This window comes from Henckelia pumila, chromosome 3, assembly GCF_033568475.1.
Source record: "Henckelia pumila isolate YLH828 chromosome 3, ASM3356847v2, whole genome shotgun sequence".
Taxonomy (NCBI): Eukaryota; Viridiplantae; Streptophyta; class Magnoliopsida; order Lamiales; family Gesneriaceae; genus Henckelia; species Henckelia pumila.
The window spans coordinates 55074475-55097540 of NC_133122.1; the positions used below are offsets into that span (position 1 = coordinate 55074475).

At 36.9% G+C, this 23066-nt stretch overlaps 1 protein-coding gene across 1 annotated transcript; it reads left to right on the forward strand.

Annotated features, from left to right (window-relative positions):
* Positions 1-224: 224 nt before the first annotated feature.
* LOC140888740 (uncharacterized) lies at positions 225-23066 on the forward strand. The gene is made up of 3 exons (XM_073296440.1): positions 225-438; positions 996-1102; positions 21016-23066. Exons 1-3 carry the CDS (start codon positions 225-227, stop codon positions 22243-22245), a joined length of 1551 nt encoding a protein of 516 aa, XP_073152541.1. The 3' UTR covers positions 22246-23066.

Consider the following 23066-nt stretch of genomic DNA (forward strand, 5'->3'; position numbering starts at 1 on the left):
AATCTGCAAGATGAGCAAAAGTTGTTTGAAGTTGAAATGGCTAACTTTACAGGAAATCAAGGACGACAGCTGTACAACTCCACAACAACAATTATAATCAAAACTGGCAGCCCAAGCAAGAGGAGAAGAAGCTGAGCTTCGAGGAAATAATGATGAAATATGTGGCGGGTACTGAGGCTCGCTTACAAAATCAAGAAGCTATGATGCAGAGGTTGGAAAGTTAGATGGGTCAAATCGCTTCTCAATTGTCAACTCGTCCTGTTGGAGTTCTGCCGAGCAACACTGAACCAAATCCCAAAGGTGTGAATGCAATTATAGTAGTGACGAGATCACAATCTGAACAGTCTGAGAAGCAACCGGAAGAAGAGAAGGCTATGGAAGGGCCGAAAATTGATGAAGAAAAAGAGGAGGTGCGTGCAGAAAAATCCTCCACGACAGGTAAGAAAGGTAAGACTTCAAAATTTGAAGTTAATGAAAATTTTGATTTATCTACTTTACCTTTCTCCCATAGAGCTAAGCAACTGCTGTTTGATTCTCAATTTAAAAAGTTTCTTGAAATTTTCAAGAAACTGCATATTAACATTCCTTTTGCAGATGCATTAGCTCAGATGCCGAGATATGCAAAGTTTTTGAAAGACTTGCTGAAAAATAAGAAAAAATTGACTGATCTTACGCATGTTACAGTGAATGAGGAGTGCTCGGCAGTGCTGAAAAAGAAGCTTCCAACAAAATTTCAAGATCCAGGAGTTTTTCTATACCCTGTTATATTGGAAGTCTGTCTTTTGATAATGTGTTGTGTGATCTAGGATCGAGTATAAATTTAATGCCATATTCTATTGCTCGAAAACTAGGAATAGAAAATATTGAACCTGCTGCTATCTCTCTCAAATTTGCTGATGGTTCTATTAAATATCCGAGAGGGATCGTAGAGAATGTCCTAGTCAAGATAGATAATTTAATTTATCCTGTAGACTTTGTTATTCTTGACATGGCAGAGGATTTAGAGGTTCCCCTGATTTTAGGACGTCCTTTTCTTGCTGCTAGTAGGGCGTTGATTGATGTTGAGAGAGGAGAGTTGGTGTTGAGACTGAACGATGAACAAGTAGTTTTTACTATGTCTAAGTTGGCTACTGAGAGCCCAATTTTGAAAGCTTGTTCTGCTATTCGTTTGATTGATATGCTTGATGTTGTTGGTGATGCATGTCAACAAGTGCAGTTGTCTGCAGGAATTGGTCCAATGCATAAAATTTTTAATGATGTAGCATGCAAGTGCAGGACTGATTCGAGTTTTTCACAGACGGTGGATAAACCACCTTGAATTTCGCCACTCAAGAGAGGAGTATAGTCGGGCTATAGACTATAAATTTAGCGCTGACTGGGGGGGCAACCCAGTGTTTTTGCTTTTGTTTTTTATTTTGTTTTTGTTTTGTTTTTATGAGTTTTGTTTTTTTTGTCCCATGCCAGTTGGTCGTGCCTGCCGATATTCTAGAATGCTGATACCGTCCCGAAGGACTCTGTCAAGAAGGAAGAGAATGAATCGAAAACCAGGGGAGTGTTATTTTTGTTTTCTTTGTGTTTTTGTTTTTCATTGCATTGTGTGTTTGTTTGCATTCTATTCATTGTTCTGAAGCATTGAGGGCAATGCTTTGGGATAAGTATGGGGGGGGGGGGGGTAGACTAGTATTGCATTGTCTTTGTGTTTGTGTTGCATCTGTCGTGTTACGTATTTGTTTTCATACACTTTTTGTTTGTTTTTGTTTGCATTGTTATGAGTATGATGAGTCATGGTAGCCTATGATGATGAATTTTTTTTGAAAAAAAAAATTTATTTTTGAAAAATTTTGCTCTTGACTTGACATGAGAAACTGTAGGTTGAATCGTGAATATTTATAAGCACTTGTGTTAGACCAGTGGAGTGTAACGGAAGATTTGATGAAGTTTCTGTCTGTTTGACCATTGCACGGCAATAGGTGGTTTGTGGATCTTGATTGTGTTCTATGAATTTTGATGAGGCTCTAGTTTACACTTATGATCTTGGGCGCACCTAGAAAAAAAATTTTGTATACAATTCCATCCGGGCCTTGAAAGGATTAAAATCCTATAAAAAATTAAATTTAAGGCTAAGTATGCGGGTTAAATGGGATTGATGCTCCATCCGGGCTATAAACGAGGGGATTAGAAAGAAAAAATAGAATGATTTTTCGTATCCTAGCCAATTATAGCTAAGTCAGCGGGTAATTATTGGGGCTAAAGCAATACCGGGTGCAAAATCTGGAGGTGTGTAATTCATTATCTCAAGGAAGGTGAGTATGTCTAGAGGTAGTTGAAAGGAGTGGACACTTGAAAAGTGAAACTTGCACTAAATTGTCATAGGTTGCTAAGCAGTTTTGAAATGAATTCGGTCTAAGTTGTATGAAACTGGAATGACATTTCACACACACACGTTCACGTTAAACCGAAGGTGTATTATGAAAATTTGAGAGAATTTCTGTGATTTTTTGTTGGTGATTGAACTTCTCAGAGGCTGTGCACATTAATGACTTGTCCTTACTTATGTTGTGTTTGCATTTTGTTTTTGGTATGTCTTGCTCGAGGGCGAGCAAGGTTTAAGTATGGGGATGTTGAAAGAGTGGGTGCCTGGTGAGCCAACTTGTGGCTAAGGGCTTTGATGACTCTTTGTATAAACAATCTTTTGTTTAATATAATTTACACTTTTATTAATGGCAATGACTTTATCTTTCTTCATATTGTTATATTGTGATATACTATTGTTGTTTTGATAAAGACCTTAAATATACTATAGTGTATGTAAGATGTGGTAGCACATGGGGATGGCTATCATGAAACACATCTTATAGTCACTGTATATTCTAAACTGTTCCTAGTCGATTGAGCCGTCCGTTAATAAGGATAAGGATCGCTCGAGTTTGAGACTAGCATTTGCGATGCAGAGTACCACGTTTCATTGGTAAGGAACATAGAGATGTTCGAAGCATGCAAATGGATATTCATACGATGAATGATCGAACTACCCTATCCGGACTTTCCAAGTGGTTATCACTTATCGAGTGGATAAAGTCCACAGTTTTGGTTGTACACCATTAGTCCTTACTACTTGAAACATCATTGAGACTCTATATGCTAGTACTGTGCTTTGACTCGTTTACCGACTCTATTGGGGTCATCAGGTGTCGGGATTGGGTACAGTTACAACACATATAGGAGTCGATGCTGTGTTGTCAAGGATTCACCACATACTTGCGAGTGTGGATATCCTATGCGATCTGAGGAGATATTAGTGTGACGAATCTCTGGCCAGAGTACATGATGTGTTTTAAGAAATGGTTTCTTAGTAGCACATGCGATGTCACTATTTGATCTTCAAGATGTATTGCATAGTTATCGAATCTCGAACGACTCTCGATTTACCAATGGTTGTTGATTTGATCGGGATATATGGATGAAGGGACCGTACTGTATGCTAACCAAAATCTATTGGTTCTTGCAGGCACTATCAGTGATACCTAGGGAATCATGGGGCGATGTTGCTAGGCGCTCTTACCATGATTCGATGGGCAAGTCGGAAATTGTTGTTCCGAGTCACAAGGAGTTGTGAGCCCACGGCTAGCTGTATCCCTGAACCATTGAGGGTCACACAGAGTAATGGATTTTTAATCCCCATTGAGATAGTTAAATTTAAAGAGTTAAATTTAATGAACAAAGAAGTGGGACTTCTTATTTAAGAGTAGAGGAGTAAGATTTCCTAAAATGACATAGGGATGGGCATTTTTGGAAATCACTGAATTCAGATTCAGAAAAATTTATCTTGACTTTAAAAGGTGCAGAAATGGTTTCTGTGAACATTGGTAAAATCGGTTTATCAATCAGAGTCACGATGAATTTTATATTAATTTCTGAACATGCGCGCTTTGCTTGTCAAGCTTGAACTTATGACTAATGGGCCCTAAGCTGTTAGCGGCCTACATTATAAATAAGTTATTGCAGTACAGAAATTAGACAACACAGGTCACAATTTTCGAAAAACCCTAGTTTTCTCTCTAAAAGTGGCCGCCCCCCTCCCCTCTGCTCGGGAAAAATCCAGCCTGTGAATTTTGAATTACAGTTTGGTTTAACGGATCAAATTCGTTAATTCTCTTCGTAGAAACTTCTGATAGATTTTCTAGTGCAATCTATCAAAGGGATTAAATCTCTGTTCGTGGACCTGATTGAAGAACAGTTCGTCCATCAGTTCCTGGGAGATACAACAAGAGCAGAGCAATCTGTTGGTGTCCATAATCTCGATTCGAGATTGGAGGTAAAAATTTATAATTGTTATTTAATTTTTACACGCACAATTTAATCGTAAAGTTTTGATACCCATTATGGAATCGTTCCATATAAAATTTTTAAACTTCCGCTGCACCGGGTATCAATTCTGATTGATCTGATCGCCGTTCTTCAACAGTGGTATCAGAGCCAGGTTGCTCAGATCAAGAGATTAAATTAATCAATTGTACAAAAAAAAATTTTTAGCCTCGGTTTTTGAAACAAAATAAATTTTTTAAATTAAAAAAAATTTTTCGGGAAAAAACACGGGCAGCGATGGTCGCTGCCCAGGGCTGCGCAGGGCGGCGCACGGCGCTGCCCTAGGGGCAGCCGGGCTGCCCGGCCCGTGCCCCTTTGGGGCGCGGGCTGCCCGGGAGTGTCCCGGGCGGCCCGCGAAAAATTAATTTTTAATTTTAAAATTAAAATTTTAATATGTTAAAATTCTATTTTGGTCTGATCGAAAATTGTTTTTGATTGGTCCACGAGGCGTCGGATCGAATTGTTCGAGTCCGAAAATTTTAAAATTGATTTTTGGATAAATTTGAATTTTTGGAAATATAATTTTAGATTTTATCCTTAAATCAGATTTTATGAAATTAATTATTTTTGGTACAATTGATGATAAGATATGATCTTATGGAAATATTGAGTAAAATATGATTTTATGTATAAAATTGGATTTTATATGTAAAATATGATTTTTTGATAAAAAGATAAAATATGATTTTGTATGTAAATAAGATTTTATATATGGAATATGATTTTATCCTTTAATTTAAATTGCCATTGCATGTTATCCAATAAATTAATTTTGAATTAAATATTATTGGATAAGGATGATCGATTGCCATGACCAATTTTGTAGGTGTATGTTAGGAATTTACATTTGTTTTTATTGTTGTTGGATTTATTAATGGGCCTGGTTTATGGCCCAATATGAATTGTCATATGTAATAAAAGTGGGCCTGGTTTATGGCTCGTTCCCACCCCTTAAAATGTATCCCCTACTTGTCATGGTTATTTATTGTAAATACATTAGACTTAGTGGGAGATGAAGATTTGAAGACGGAGGTGGGCCCAGCAGACAATAAAGACTGAAAAAATGTAAATTGGAGCTCAATGTAATAGGATTGCATTGCATACCTGCATATTACCTAGGATTGGACTTAGACTCGTGATTGGCAACCACGGGTCGATTAGAAATGGAATCGATCATCCTATATAATATATGATATTATTGTTGTATGCATGTTTTAGACAAAATTGTATGAATCCGGAAAGCATACAAAATTTTTAAAATGATGAGACAAATTTTCAAAATTAAAATCCCTCATTTTAAATATGATTTAAAATTGATATCAAGATAAATAAAGGAAATTTAAAATTGTTTAAATGTTCCTACCTTCCATCAACGATCAATGTATGAGATGCTACCCGCGGATACGGTCCGGCTCATATTATTGGGGGGGGCCGTTCGTCGGAAAGTTGTACATTGGATCGACACATGTTGTAAGTTGGGTGGAACTCCCATGGGATCGGCTCATATTATTGGGGGATCCACATGGCGACCATCCATCACAACTTAATATTGATGGGTCATCTTGACATGTCACAATAAACGGCGTCATATTATTGGGCCCTTATTGGACATGAGGTAAAAACGTGGAGGTTGCTTTGGAAGCAATTGGGCTCTACCTTTTGAAAATTATGGTTGGCTGATATTATTCGGGACCATAGTTTGTCAATTGGACTCCATGTTCTCACTAAGGAAAACAGTTTCCCGTTTTCACTAGAGGGTAATGAAATCGTTAAAATAGTGGGAGTGAGATTCATAAAATAAATTTCGCCTATTTTATGTCTTAGTAAATTAATTAAACAATCACTGATATTTGTCTGTTTCTTTTCAGTATTTCATAAAGATGAATTCGCGTAATCCACTATTCTCTATCCTCGAACAAAATAAATTGACTGGCGCAAACTATACGGAATGGTTCCGTAAGTTGAAGATTGTCTTGACTTCGGAGAAGATGCTCTACGAGTTAGAAAAATCTCCTCCGAAGGAAGCACCAGCTGATGTAAGTCCAGAAGAGTTGGCCAAACTTGATACATGGTGGGACCATGATATCAAGGCCAAATGCTATATGCAAGCCTCGATGTCTGATGAACTCCAGAGGCGATTTGAGGACACCGTGAATGCTGCTGACATTCACGTACAACTCAAGGAACTTTTTGGGGCTCAATCGAGGGCTGAAAGGTTCGCTACTGTAAAAGAGCTAATGACGTGTCACATGCGTGAAGGGACTTCGGTCCGTGATCATGGGGTACGAGTGATTTGGCTCATACAGAAGTTGGTAACGCTTGATTTGGTGTTGGAGCATGAACTCAACGTAGACTTACTACTTCTATCTCTTCCTTCTTTGTTTGATGGATTTTGTAGTGAATTTCAATATGAACAAGATAGAGGCCTCCCTTGAAGAGATGGTCAATATGCTTGTAACATATGAATCCACTTTAAAGAAGGATAAACCGGCTTTCTTGGTGGGCTCCTCTTCTTCTGCTAAGAAGGGGCCAAGTACAAAGGGTAAGAAACGTTCTGCCCCACCCAAGAAAACCGAACCCGAGAAAAAGTACAAGACAAAGGCTTTAAGCATGGAAAAGTCCAAGGATGTTTGCCATTACTGCAAGAAGCCCGGTCATTGGAAACGTAACTGCAAGGAATATCTAGAGCAGTTGCGAACTGCGAAGGGTATGTTCTATATTGAAATAAATGTTTCACTTAATACTACTTCTTGGGTATTGGATACCGGATGTGGATCTCACATTTGCAATGATTTGCAGGTGATGACAAGAAGTCGCAGGCTTAGAATGGGTGAGACCCAGCTGAGGCTCGGAAATGGTTCCAGAGTTGAAGCTAAAGCTGTGGGAGATGTTTATTTAATTTTGCAGAACAATTTTAAGTTACTTTTGAGAGACATTTTATTTGTTCCAAATTTAATTAAAAACATTATTTCTGTTTTCTATGCTTGATAGAGATGGTTTTTCTTGCAATTTTGTGAATGGGATTTGCAATATTTACAAGAATGAATGTTTGATTGGAAATGGACAACTTGAAAACGATCTATATAACTTAAAATTAAAAGACGTTCCAATAAATTATGTTGATAAACCGGTAACAACAAACAAAAGGAAAATCGATAGTCAAAACCCGGCAAACCTTTGGCATGCTAGGCTAGGTCATATTTCCTCAAGGAGGAAAACAAGCTAGTGGGAGAGGGCATGTTTGATATGTCTGATATTAACTCTCTACCTACTTGTGAATCCTGCCTGAAAGGAAAAATGACTAAATCTCCTTTTAAGGGGAAACCTGAGCGTAGTCAAAATCTGTTGGATTTGATCCATACAGACGTTTGTGGTCCATTTAGAATTGGTACTCAATATGGCCACCTACTTCATTACCTTTACTGATGATTATTCAAGGTATGGGTATTTATATTTAATGAAATATAAGTCTGAAGCATTTGAAAAGTTCAAAGAATTCAAGGCTGAAATAGAAAACAAGCTAGGTAAAAGTATTAAAGCACTTCGATCGGATCAAGGTGGAGAATACTTAAGTACCGAGTTTTTGGACTATCTGAAAGAGAATGGGATTCTCTCTCAGTGGACTCCTCCTATGACACCACAGCTGAATGGTGAATCGGAGCGTCGTAATCGAATTTTGTTGGACATGGTTCGATCCATGATGAGCTTCACTGAGCTTCCACCTTCGTTTTGGGGCTATGCGCTTGAAACGGCGGTATTTTTGTTGAACAACGTCCACACCAAAGCAGTGGACAAAAAACCATACGAGTTATGGAATGGCAAAGCTCCTAAGTATTCGTACTTAAGGATTTGGGGATGTCCTGCTTACGTGAAGCAGACAGTGGGAGATAAGTTGGATAGTCGATCCACCTTATGTTATTTTGTAGGGTATCCGAAGAATTCAATCGGACCTGCTGAAACAAAGGTGTTTGTTTCAAGGAATGCCACCTTCTTGGAGAAGGAGTTCTTATTGGATAAGAAAGGCGAGATGATGGAACTCGAAGAAATTCGAGAAGAACCCAAAATACAAAATAATGATCCTACACCTCAGGAACCATTGATGGACACGCCTATACCTAGAAGATCCGAGAGGACTTCAAGACCTCCTATTCGATATGGTCTTCTTCTTGAAGGGGATCAAGATGAACCCGATGTTGGATGTGATCCAAGAAACTTCAAGGAAGCAATTTCTGATGCGGATTCAAATTTATGGCTTGAAGCTATGCAGTCGGAAATTGACTCGATGCATACAAACCAAGTTTGGTCTTTAGTAGATCCTCCCGATGGAATTTTTCCAATAGGGTGTAAATGGATCTACAAGAGAAAGCTTGGGCCTGATGGTAAGGTATTGACCTACAAGGCGCGATTGGTGGCGAAAGGTTATACTCAAAGACAAGGAGTTGACTATGATGAAACCTTTTCACCAGTTGCAATGTTCAAGTCCATAAGAATCCTTATTGCCATAGCTGTTTGGTATGACTATGAGATATGGCAAATGGATGTGAAGACTGCATTTCTTAATGGAAACATTAAGGAAGAGATCTATATGACGCAGCCTGAGGGATACACATCCATGGGAAGCGAGCATAAGGTATGCAAGCTTCAGAGATCAATCTATGGTCTAAAACAAGTATCAAGAAGTTGGAGCCAGAAATTTGAAGAAACAATAAAGGATTTTGGTTTCATCAAGAACCCGGAGGAACCATGCGTGTACAAGAAAGTAGTTAAGGATGCTGTGACATTCTTAGTACTTTATGTTGATGACATCCTACTCATTGGGAATGACGTAGGGATGTTGCAGTCAACAAAGATATGGTTATCAGGTAGATTCTCGATGAAGGATTTGGGTGAGGCATCCTATATTCTTGGGATACAGATCTATAGAGATAGATCTAAGAGAATGATAGGACTCACTCAAGCAACCTACATCGACACCATATTGAAACGGTTTTCAATGGATGGGTCCAAGACAGGACATCTACCTATGTGTCATAGAGTTTCTCTATCCAAGTCTATGTGTCCCAAGACTGATGAAGAGATAGAGAAAATGACACATGTACCATATGCGTCAGCCATAGGTAGTATCATGTATGGGATGATTTCTACCAGACCGGATGTAGCATTTGCTCTGAGTGTCACGAGCAGATATCAAGCTAATCCCGGTCAAATGCATTGGAAAGCCGTGAAGGACATTTTAAGTACTTACGAAGGACTAAGAATATGTTCATGGTATATGGAGGAAGAGAACTGAAATTGGAAGGCTATACCGACTCTAGCTTCCAAAGTGACGTGGATGACTTGAAGTCAACCTCTGGATTTGTGTTCATGCTCAATGGCAGTGCTGTCTCTTGAAAGAGTTCCAAACAGGACACCACAGCGGATTCCACCACTGAGGCAGAATACATTGCAGCATCAGCTGCTGCTAAAGAGGCCGTTTGGATGAGGAATTTTGTCCAAGAGTTGGGCGTCATTCCTGAAGTTGTTGGTCCAGTCCCGGTGTACTGTGACAACACGGGTGCCGTTGCTCAGGCAAAGGAACCAAGGTCTCATCAAAGATCCAAACACGTACTGAGGAAATACCACATCATCCGGGAGATTGTGGAAAGAGGAGACATCACTGTCGAAAGAGTGGCCTCTGCAGACAATATCGCTGATCCACTTACTAAGCCCTTGCCAGGACCATTATTTGACAAACATCGCGAAGCAATGGGTCTACGTAGTATGACTAGTTGGCTTTAGGGCAAGTGGGAGATTGAAAGAGTGGGTGCCCGGTGAGCCAACTTGTGGCTAAGGGCTTTGATGACTCTTTGTATAAACAATCTTTTGTTTAATATAATTTACACTTTTATTAATGGCAATGACTTTATCTTTCTTCATATAGTTATATTGTGATATACTATTGTTGTTTTGATAAAGACCTTGAATATACTATAGTGTATGTAAGATGTGGTAGCACATGGGGATGGCTATCATGAAACACATCTTATAGTCACTGTATATTCTAAATTGTTCCTAGTCGATTGAGCCGTCCGTTAATAAGGATAAGGATCGTTCGAGTTTGAGACTAGCATTTGCGATGCAGAGTACCACATTTCATTGGTAAGGAACATAGAGATGTTCGAAGCATGCAAATGGATATTCATACGATGAATGATCGAACTACCCTATCCGGACTTTTCAAGTGGTTATCACTTATCGAGTGGATAAAGTCCACAGTTTTGGTTGTACACCATTAGTCCTTACTACTTGAAACATCATTGAGACTCTATATGCTAGTACTGTGCTTTGACTCGTTTACCGACTCTATTGGGGTCATCAGGTGTCGGGATTGGGTACAGTTACAACACATATAGGAGTCAATGCTTTGTTGTCAAGGATTCACCACATACTTGCGAGTGTGGATATCCTATGCGATCTGAGGAGATATTAGTGTGACGAATCTCTGGCCAGAGTACATGATGTGTTTTAAGAAATGGTTTCTTAGTAGCACATGCGATGTCACTATTTGATCTTCAAGATGTATTGCATAGTTATCGAATCTCGAACGACTCTCGATTTACCAATGGTTGTTGATTCGATCGGGATATATGGATGAAGGGACCGTACTATACGCTAACAAAAATCTATTGGTTCTTGCAGGCACTATCAGTGATACCTAGGGAATCATGGGGCGATGTTGCTAGGCGCTCTTACCATGATTCGATGGGCAAGTCGAAAATTGTTGTTCCGAGTCACAAGGAGTTGTGAGCCCACGGCTAGCTGTATCCCTGAACCATTGAGGGTCACACAGAGTAATGGATTTTTAATCCCCGTTGAAATAGTTAAATTTAAAGAGTTAAATTTAATGAACAAAGAAGTGGGACTTCTTATTTAAGAGTAGAGGAGTAAGATTTCCTAAAATAACATAGGGATGGGCATTTTTGAAAATCACTGAATTCGGATTCAGAAAAATTTATCTTGACTTTAAAAGGTGCAGAAATGGTTTCTGTGAACATTGGTAAAATCGGTTTATCAATCAGAGTCACGATGAATTTTATATTAATTTCTGAACATGCGGGCTTTGCTTGTCAGGCTTGAACTTATGACTAATGGGCCCTAAGCTGTTAGCGGCCTACATTATAAATAAGTTATTACAGTACAGAAATTAGACAACACAGGTCACAATTTTCGAAAAACCCTAGTTTTCTCTCTAAAAGTGGCCGCCCCCCTCCCCTCTGCTCGGGAAAAATCCAGCCTGTAAATTTTGAATTACAGTCTGGTTTAACGGATCAAATTCATTAATTCTCTTCGTAGAAACTTCTGATAGATTTTCTAGTGCAATCTATCAGAGGGATTAAATCTCTGTTCGTGGACCTGATTGAAGAACAGTTCGTCCATCAATTCCTGGGAGATACAACAAGAGCAGAGCAATCTGTTGGTGTCCATAATCTCGATTCGAGATTGGAGGTAAAGTTTATAATTGTTATTTAATTTTTACACGCACAATTTAATCATAAAGTTTTGATACCCATTATGGAATCGTTCCATATAAAATTTTTAAACTTCCGCTGCACCGGGTATCAATTCTGATTGATCTGATCGCCGTTCTCCAACAGGTGTTGATAAGTGCATTTTGTGTGCATTATTTCATGTTATCTTTATGTCTATTTTATGTGCATTCATATTGCTTTTATGTGTTTTTATGTGTTTTAGTTTATCTGTGTGTATTTCACTCCTCGGGTTAATTTTGTAGAAAAATGGATTTGTAAAGAGTGAATTATGGAGCAGCTTTGGTAGAAAAATCATATTTAATTTTAGAAAGCTCCAAATTCGATCTTCACCGTTCAGACTAAATTTCAAGATGTTTTGAAGCTGCTATCCAAATTTCAGGTCAATCCGACGGCTGAAACTTGAGATATGATTTTTGCAAGAAAACTGCGCGCGGGAAATAACACATACACGGATCTAGACACGGACCTGGCACGGGGTCCGTGCATATCGCGAAAATTTCAAAATTTGGGCAGAAACATGCTCGCTCGAGCAAGAGGTGGTGCTCGCTCGAGCGAGCGAGACGTGATTTTAATTTTTCGGGACAGAAGAGTGCTCGCTCGAGCGAGTCGCGGAACCAGAGTTTTATTTTTGGAAAATTCTTTCTCGGGAAGGATTTTATCTTTTTAATATTTGGGACCTATAAATATATTTTTTAGCATCAGAATAAGAGTTGGAGGGTTCCAGTTCCAGATTTTCAGAGACGGCGGCTACTACAACTTGGGAGAGAAGATTTCTCGTTTCTTCTTCTTTTCTTATTTTTATTTTCAATTCATGATTAAAAACCTTGTTTGATCATGAATTTATTTATTGAGTAGTTTTCTCTTTCGATCAAGGCCAGGTGATTGGGCCAAACAATTTATGTATAAAACTCATTTGTTTATTTGAGATTTTTAGACTTCATTTGATTTTATTGATTATCGAATTTATATTTGTCTTGCAAATTTCTTGGCCAGTTATTTGCTTGTATGTTAATTGACTCCAATTCGACAGAGAAGGTTTCGATTTAGATCGCTTCAATAATCAACATAGTGTAAAACTGACTAGAAATAGAATTCGGTTTCATTATGCGGTTTGGGTGTAAACTGAATTTTCACAGTTATTCATTCATTCAAATTTGATTAGAATTACGAAAGATTAGTTCATCAATATTTGAATAGGTTTGATTGTTCTAGAAATAGTCCTTCGAACGAATTAGGAAAAAATTCCCGTGAACTAAGATTAAGTCTGATGTCTTAGATCGATTTCTTGTTACATGAATTGTCTGGTACCTACGTGAGTTCTTGAACGAACTTTTCCCAAATTTGAAGTAATCCAAAATTTTTCTGCTGCGTTTTAATTAATTTTATTTTATTTGCAATTTTATTTATTAGTTAAAAATCTAAATTTGCTCTTTTGATTAGTCTAGATTAAGTAGAAATAAATATATTCTGGTAATTATAATTATACAGTCCCTGTGGGTTCGACACTTGGACCTTTGTCCACTATATTATTACTTGACCTGGTACGCTTGCCAGTTGAATTTATTCACACCGATTAATGCATTCACACTCCCACTATTTTAACGATTTCACCACCCTCTAGTGAAAACGAGAAACTAGTTTCCTTAGTGGGAACATGGAGTCCAATTAACAAATCATAGTCCCGAATAATATCAGCCAACCATAATTTTCAAAAGGTAGAGCCCAATTGCTTCCAAAGCAACCCCCATGTTTTTACCTCATGTCCAATAAGAGCCCAATAATATGACGTCGTTTATTGTGACATGTCAAGATGACCCATCAATATTAAGTTGTGATGGACGGTCGTCATGTGTATCCCCAATAATATGAGCCAATCTCATGGGAGTTCCACCCAACTTACAACATGTGTCGATCCAATGTAAAGCTTTCCGCCGAACGGGCCCCCCCCCCCCCCCCCCCCCCCAATAATATGAGCCGGATCATGCCCACGGGTAGCATCTCATACATTGATCGTTGATGGAAGGTAGGAATATTTAAACAATATTTAAATTCCCTTTTGTTAATCTTGATATCAATTTTAAATTATATTTAAAATGAAGGATTTTAATTTTGAAAATTATCTCATCATTTAAAAATTTGTATGCTTGCGGGATTCATGCAATTTAGTCTAAACATGCATACAACAATAATATCAAATATTATATAAAGGATGATCGATGCCTAGATCTAATCGACTCGTGGTTGCCAATCACGAGTCTCTGTCCAATCCTAGGTGATATGCAAATATGCAATGCAATCTTATTACATTGAGCTTCCAATTTATATTTTTTCGGTCTTTATTGTCTGTTGGGCCCACCATTGTTTTCAAATATTTATCTCCCACTAAGTCTAATAAATTTACAATAAATTTCGATGACAAGTAGGGGATACATATTTAAGGGTGGGAACGGGCCATAAACCAGGCCCACTTTTATTACAAATGATAAATCAATTTGGGATATAAACCAAGCCCATTAATAAAACCCAACAACAATAATAAAAACCAAATGTAAACAACCTAACATACACCTTCAAAATTGGTCATGGCAGTCGATCATCCTCTTATTCAATAATTAAATCATTGGATAACATGCAATGGCAACATAAGTAAAAAGATAAAATCAAATTTTATCTTATATCTCCATAAGATCATATCTTATTTTCAATTGTACCAAAATAATTAATTTTATAAAATATAATTTAACGGATAAAACTTATAAATTTTCCAAAAATTCAAATTTATCCAAAAATCAATTTTAAAAATTTTGAACTCAAACAATTTGACCCAATGCCTCGTGGTCTAATCAAAACAATTTTCGATCGAACCAAAAACTAAAATTTCAAAAATTTAAAACTCTAAAAAAAATCAATTTTTAATTTTTCGGGCTGCCCGGGACGATCCCGGGCAGCCCTGCCCCACGTGGGGCTGGGGCAGCCCGTCGCTGCCCTTGGGTATCGCCCAGCATTGCCCTGGGTAGCGACGATCGCTGCCCAATCGCTGCCCGTGTTGCCCTTAAAATTTAAAAAAAAAAAATTTGTTTTGTTTTCCAAAAACCGAAGCCAAAATTTTGTACAATTGATAAATTTTAATCGTTTGATCTGAGAACAACCTGTCTCTGACGCCACTTTTAGATCACGTTTTCAGATCAGTCAGATCTGATACCCGGAGCAGCGGAAGTTTAAAAAATTTTCTTTTCTGATATGGAACGATTCCATATCATGGGTATCAAATCCTTACGATTAAAATTAAACAAGTAAAATAATAATAACAATTATAATTTTACCTCTTCAAGCTATGGCTTGAACTATGGACTCCAACAGATTAAATCTGCTCTTGTTGTAAATACCAGGAACTGATGACTCGCTCGATCAACTCCTGAATTAGGTCCACGAATAGAAAACTGAAACCCTCTGATTGATTGCACTAGAAATCAATCAAATGTTTATCAAAGTGATTTACAGATTTGATCTATCAATTTAGAATGTAATTTTTGGAAAAATCACAGACTGGATTCTCTTACAAAAGGGAGACAGGATTTTCGAAAATCCTCTTGAGACCCTCTCAAGATTTTCGAAAATTCCTTTTCAATTATGAGGTTGTGTCTTTAATTTCTGTACTACAATAACTTATTTATAATGTGGGCTGCTAACAGCTTAGGGCCCATTAGTCATAAGTTCAAGCCTGACAAGCAAAGCCTGCATGTTCAGAAATTAATATAAAATTCATCGTGACTCAGAATGATAAACCAATTTCATCATTGTGCATAGAAACCTTTTCTGCATATTTTAAAGTCAAGATAAATTTTCTGAATCCAAATTCAGTGATTTCCAAAAATGCTCATCCCTATATCATTTTAGAAAATTTCACTCCCTTTAGTTAAGAAGTCCAACTTCTCTTTCGCCAAATTTAACTCTTTAAATTCAACTATCTCAATGGTGATTAGAAATCCATTACTTGTGTAACCCTCAATGGTTCAGGGATACAGCTAGTCGTGGGCTCACAACTCCTTGTGACTCGGAACAACAATTTCCGAATTACCCATCGAATCATGGTAAGAGCGCCTAGCAACATTGCCCCATGATTCCCTAGGTATCACTGATAGTGCCTGCAAAAACCAGTAGGTTTTGGTTAGCGTACATTACGGTCTCTTCATCCATATATCCCGATCGAATCAACAACCATTGGTACATCGAGAGTCGTTCGAGATTCAATAACTATGCAATGCATCTTGAAGATCAAATAGTGACATCGCATGTGCTACTAGGAAACCAAGTAACCTAAAGCACATCATGTACTCTGGCCAGAGATTTGTCACACTAATATCTCCTCAGATCGCATAGGATATCCACACTCGCAAGCGTGTGGTGAATCCTTAACAACAAAGCATTGACTCCTATATGTGTCGTAACTGTACCCAATCTCAACACCTAATGACCCTCATAGAATCGGTAAACGAGCCAAAGTACAGTACTAACATATAGAGTCTCCATGATGTTTCAAGTAGTAAGGACTAATGGTGTACAACCAAAACCGCGGACTTATCCACTCAATTAATGATAACCACTTGGAAAGTCCGAATAGGGTAGTTCGATCATCCATCATATGAATATCCATTTGCATGCTTCGAACATCTCTATGTTCTATACCAATGAAACGTGGTACTAGGCATCGCAAATGCTAGTCTCAATCTCGAGCGATCCTTATCCTTATTAGCGGACAGCTCAATTGAATAGGAACTGTTTAGAATATAAAGTGATTATAAGATGTGTTTCATGATAGTCATTCATTCTACTATCACATCTTACATGCACTCTATTATATTCAAGGTCTTTATCTAAACATCGTATAGTACGTCACAACATAATAATATGATAAAAGATAAAGAAAATGCCAATATAAAAGTGTAAATTATATTAAACAAAGATTGTTTACACATAGAATCACAAAAGCCCTTAGCCATAAGTTGGCTAACCGGGCATCCACTCTTTCAGAAAATATTTTTCAAGAAATTTTTCTGTCATCCCCTCCCAAGTAGTGATGCTTCCTAGTGGCAGTGATTGGAGCCAACTTCTGGCCTGATCCATGAGAGAAAACGGAAACAAGCGTAAGCGTATAATATCCTCAAACACACCATTAAGTTTTACCGTATTGGTTATCTCCAAGAAAGTGCGTAGGTGTAGGTGAGGATCAGCAGTGGCGCTCCCATTAAATTGGTTCTGTTGAACCATGTTGATCAATGCAGACTTTAGCTCAAAATTATTAGCATTCATAGTTCCACGAGCTATTCCAGAGTAGTGAGCCTGGATTACTGGCCTAAAGTGATCTCTGATTGGAACTTGGGAAGCTTGATTTACTTCTTCTTCATCCATGTTCCTTAATTATTCTCTTCTCGCTCTTCTCAAAGCACGTGCAGTTCGCTCGATCTTTGGATCAAATAGTAAAGAATTCGCACTTTGAGTTCATCGCATGACTAAAAATAATCAAAATTTACTCCCTGGCAACGGCGCCAAAAACATCTTGTGGAAAATGCTCGCAAGCGTACGAGTGTCAAGTTTTAATATAGTGAATGAATCAAGTATCGTTTCCACAGAGAGTAAATTGAAAATATTCAGTTCTTGTAATTAAAATAGTCCAAACTTTATCTAGAAAATCAATATTTGAGAATTTTGCAGAATAAAATAAAATAATCAATGAATTTTAATAGCACGCACACAACTTTCAAATAAAAATCAATCAGATAAAAATGGTCTAGATGTATATATTTCACCTGGTTTCAACAACAGTCAATCCTAATTAATTAATCTTCATGAATTTTAATCAATTAATAGCCAAGTCTTAAGTGTATTATTCCCTCTCCCGAGTGCCGAATAAAATATATCAACTACAATTCAAATCCAATATCCCTATTAAGAATCTAATTGCAGTGATCAATTCAAAACAATGTTCTTTTCAAAAGCTCTGTTAAAATTATACACTCTCCCGAGCAATATAAATAATTAATAGTGTATTTTCTATTGGTCCTACTCAAAATCTCCTCTCCCGAGTGCCATATTTCAAATAAATATAACAAATCAATTATTGATCAGATAATTGAAAAGACAATCAATTCTAGAAAAACAATTAATCTAGAAGAAACTCAATTCAATAAAATCAAGAATTTATGAAAGCGTCTACACCAGGTTCCATCCGACCTCTAGACTATAAAAATTAGTTCATATTCGAATTTAAATAAACACAAAACATGTTTATAAATCCAGACATAAATTCTAAAATAAATAAATAAAAGATAAGAATCAAATCCGTCGTCGACGCCGTGTCCGGACTATCGATCTCCGTCTTCGTTCTTCAAGTTAAAGCTCCAGAAATTCTTTACTCTCAACTCTCTCAAATCTCTAATGTTCTGTACGTGTATGTGTGTAGCGTCTAACTTCCTTTCAATCTGATGAAAAATCCCTTTTATATCGTTATGCAAAAGCCCACTCAAAAGCCCAAGAAAATAAAATCTTTCCTTCCCGATAAAACTCTAAAATCTTGTCACGCGGGCGCTTCACAATCCCAGGCGGGTGCGCATGAGGCCTTCTACACTTAAATCTCCCCGAAAAATTGCGTGTTAGCTCTTCCTCTCTTTCTATTTAGCGCTAAGTTAAGCGCTAACTTTAGGCCCATTTTTAAAGCCCAATTCATTTCTCTTCTTCTCCTGTTTCTCTTCTTTCTTTTCCTTCTTTTTTCTTTAAGTCTTTTTACTAATTTCACACAAAATTTTATTTTCCTCTTCTTTAATCTCATTTTTCAACAATACTTCAATAATTCCTACAACCATAAAAACAACACAACTAGCACATAAATCTGCTATAAAACAATAATTAACAATTAAAATCATATATAAATTAAGTGTATAAAATACACTTATCACCAACCATTTCTGTTGAAAGAATGTTTGAAAATATTACGAGAATTGAACATCCCCGAAAAGCATTTATTGAAGAAATAGATCTCTGTAAAAAATGGAGTTCAGATGACCTCCAAATAACAAAACATTCTTTTCCAAGAAGATCATTATCATTTGCTAGAAATGATGAAGATATCCTTGAAAAGATTGGAACCATGAATCAAAACATCCTTAAAATTAAACAAGTCATTGTTACTGAATCAACCTCATCATAATGACATCCCTAACAAAATTAAAAAAAGATATAGGAGAATTAGAGAGTAAAATTGACGAGATCAATCTAACAATACAAGAATTATAAAGAAATTTCAAAGAATATATTGGTTTAGCAACGACTAGATTAATAATAGAACAAGAAAAATATAGTATTGAAATATTAAGCTATCTTAAGGAATTTCTTCCAATAGATGAAGGAAAAAGAAAACTGAAAGAAGAACCACCATTCAAAATTGAATCATGGTATAGAAATCCACTTATTTATGGAAAAACTAAGTATGAACATGTTTAGTGAAACAGATCAATCTGATTATGAGCAAATAGGAATAAATACAGAAGAACTGTATCATTCTCATCAAGAAACAGAACAATATAAAGATATGGATATCTCAGAACCAGAATCAGAAGATGATTCTAGACCACTATTAACTCTACGAATGAATGTAGGTAGTGGTAGTGGCACCAAAAATGAAGGATTCGAATATAATCAGGACCAATATTCTAGAACATATAAAGATGTTACAGATATTTTTAGAGAATCAAAAACTTCAGGATTTGTAAAACAAAACATTCTAGATTTAAAATGTTCTACTGCAAAAGAAAAAAAATCAAGGATAGATCATTGGGCAAATGAGCTATCAGTACAAATTCAATTAACACCATTATTAGATAAAAATGAGAACATACAAGTATTAACTCATGGAATGATAAAAATGACTTTGGTAGGAGCAGTGATAACTTGGGCTGAAAACCTAGTAATAACTAACCTACCACAAGGAATGACAGGACATCGATATTTCGAACTGTTTGTTGATGCCTTGTACCAAGAATTTTTAGGAGTTTCTAATAATGACGCTAATTTAGTAGCCAAAAGAATAGAACAAAATAGAGCAATTTTTATACTGGATAATATTAAATTATGCAATTTATGTTATCTAGAAGAATTTATCTATGATTTTTAAACAAATTATTATCAGTTAATAGATGCCGATAAAAAGGAACATTATAAATTAAGTATTTTTAATAAAATACCTAATATACCAATAAATAGTAAAGATGAATTTTTAACTAGCCCTTATGCCAAAACCTTAGGAGGAGCTATTAAATTTATCAAAGATATAATCACAAAGAGATGTCATGAAGTAACATTAAATGAAATAATATCCAAATCTTACAAACAAAACAATAAACTTTTTTGTGACAAAATGAAATTCACAGTAAAAGAATATGGTTGTAAAACAAACATGCAACACAAACATTTAAAACGACAGAAACAAAATAAATATAATAAAACTTATAAATCTTTTAATAGAAAATTCATTCCCTATAAGAAAAAGAAATTTAAAAGGAATTTCTTCAGAAAACCTTATAGGAGAAAATTTTATAAAAAGTTTGATAATAAAAAAACCACCTAGCCCAAAAGGTAAAAGAAAGAATTGCACATGTTGTTTGTGCAATGAAGAAGATCATTATGCAAATGAATGTCCAAAACAAAATGAAAAGAAAAAACAAAGTTAAACTCTTATAAGAATTATACACTCTTGGATTTTATCCCGTTGAAACAATTGAATGCTCATCAAAAGATGAAAATGTTTATTACCTTGATGAATCAAGTGGATCAGATTCTGAATCCGACTCCACACTTGATAATTACGGAATTAATAGTGTGCTTCAAGTTACAACAAGGGCATTTCGGAAAAAACATGTCTAGGTACTAAACTCAAACTTTTGTTTGGCTTGAGAACCTATTTTCAAGTTGCCCTATTAACTACATATTTTTAATTTAATTTTTAACTTACTGTTAGTGTTAAAAAATAATAATAAAATTCAATTCTTTAAATTAAAATATTGATTTTAAAAAAAAAACATGTATAATCGAACATAAAATACACTAAATACTATGAATATTTTACTAGCCCTTCGTGGCAAACGCTCTCACTGTCCCTTTCCCTTTTCGTGTGCAAGTTTCCTTTCTGGCAATAGCGTATCTTACAAGTTTTAAACTCTATCTTCTTGATGTTTGGGTTTTCCTTCGTTGGAGGTTTTTCTCCGACACGGTGGCTTTGGCCATGAATTCTCTACTGCGGCAATGGAAAGCTTTATCTATTACTGATGATGAAAGAGAGATCCTTTCTATCAAAAATGATTTGGTGGAGAAAGGAAGACAACTTGTCCCTTTGGGTCTTGTTGGCAGATTATTGACAAACAAACTGATCAACAAAAAAACGTTTAGTGAAGCTCTCAAGCGAATGTGGCGGCTTGAGCAGGATATGGAATTTCGAATCATTGCAGCAAATACCTTTCTTTTCCTGATAAATAATGTTGAAGATGTGGATCGAATTTTGGATATGGAACCTTGGTCTTACAACAGATCTCATCTATTGCTAAAGAAGTTTGAGGGATTCAGTATGGGAGACGCTGGTACTTTCCATTCTATGCAAGTTTGGATCAGGGTCTTTAATATGCCCCAAACAGGTATGATATCTGATGTTGGCATGATGTTGGGAGATATAATTGGGGTGGCTATCAATGTTGAGGCCGATGAGCAAAGTCGCTGCTTGGGCCCGTTCATGCGTTTAAGGGTGATTATAGATATTACAAAACCTCTCAGAAGGGTCGCACGCGTTGCTCTGGGCTCTGTTTCTAACCCGGTTTTGGTGTATCTACGTTATGAAAGGCTCTCCGATTACTGCTATATCTGTGGCGTTATCGGTCATATCGCCACGGAGTGTCCTCATAAACCTTATCCTTTGGGTGATGATTATATGGCGTACCCTTATGGCCCTTGGTTGAGAGAAGAGACGGAAATTCCGGCTCATACACGATCTATGTTGTTGGGTATTGGGGCTGATCGAACTTCTTCACCAACTCTAGCTGATACCATTCAAACCCCTCACTCGGATATGGAAGATGCATCGGACCAGGCAAATGGTGGTAAAAGACGGGCCCTTCTTCCTCCTAGAGTAACTGATGATGGTGTATCTGCACCTTCTAATATTAAATCTGGAAAAGGTGAACCGGCTTATAAGAAAAGATCAGTCAGTCTCGAACTTATAGATGATCGGTTCCCGGTAAACTCTTTGGCGACTGGAAGTTCATCCAATTCAATGGCGGTGGTTGCTTCGCAACCCCGCCGATCTCAATGAGTATCTTATGCTGGAACGCTCGAGGGTTGGGGGATACTCGAGCGCTCAATCGTTTGCGGTTGGCTATCCGTGAACACACCCCCGGTTTGGTTTTCCTCTCGGAAACCAAACTTCGTGGTCCGAAAGCTTCTTTTTTAAAATTTATATTGGGTTTTGCTAATAGTCTGGTGGTTGACAGTGTTGGAAGACGAGGTGGTTTGATGTTGTTATGGTCTGATGATTGGAATGTTACTTTGCAAAGCATGAGTTCGGGGCATATTGATATTTTGGTTGAATCAAAGGATGATGGGATATGGCGCCTTACGGGATTCTATGGGAATCCAGAATCTAATCAAAGGATTCATTCTTGGAAACACTTCGTCAACTATCTTCATTACACAATCTTCCTTGGCTCGTACTAGGGGATTTTAATGAGATTGTGGATCTTTCAGAAAAGGTGGGGGGAATTGATAGACCTGATTCTCAGATGCACTCTTTCCATGATTCTCTAGAATTTTGTGGGTTGCGTGATCTAGGTTTTATTGGTTCCCCGTTCACTTGGGATAATCGCCGATCTCCTCCAAATCATATTCAAGTTCGCCTAGATAGAGTTGTTGCTACAACCCCATGGATTAATCTTTTTAGCAGAGTCTTGGTTAAGCATTTGGATTATTACGGATCAGACCATCGTATGCTTAAAGTGATTCTTAAATCTACTACGGGAGTGTTTTGGAGAGCTTTTGCTTAATTAAAAGTGTTTTTTGTAGAGCTTATTTAAAAGTTGATGAGAAGCTAAAGCATGTAGTGTTTGGAAATAGAAGTTTGAAGGTGCTATAAGCTTA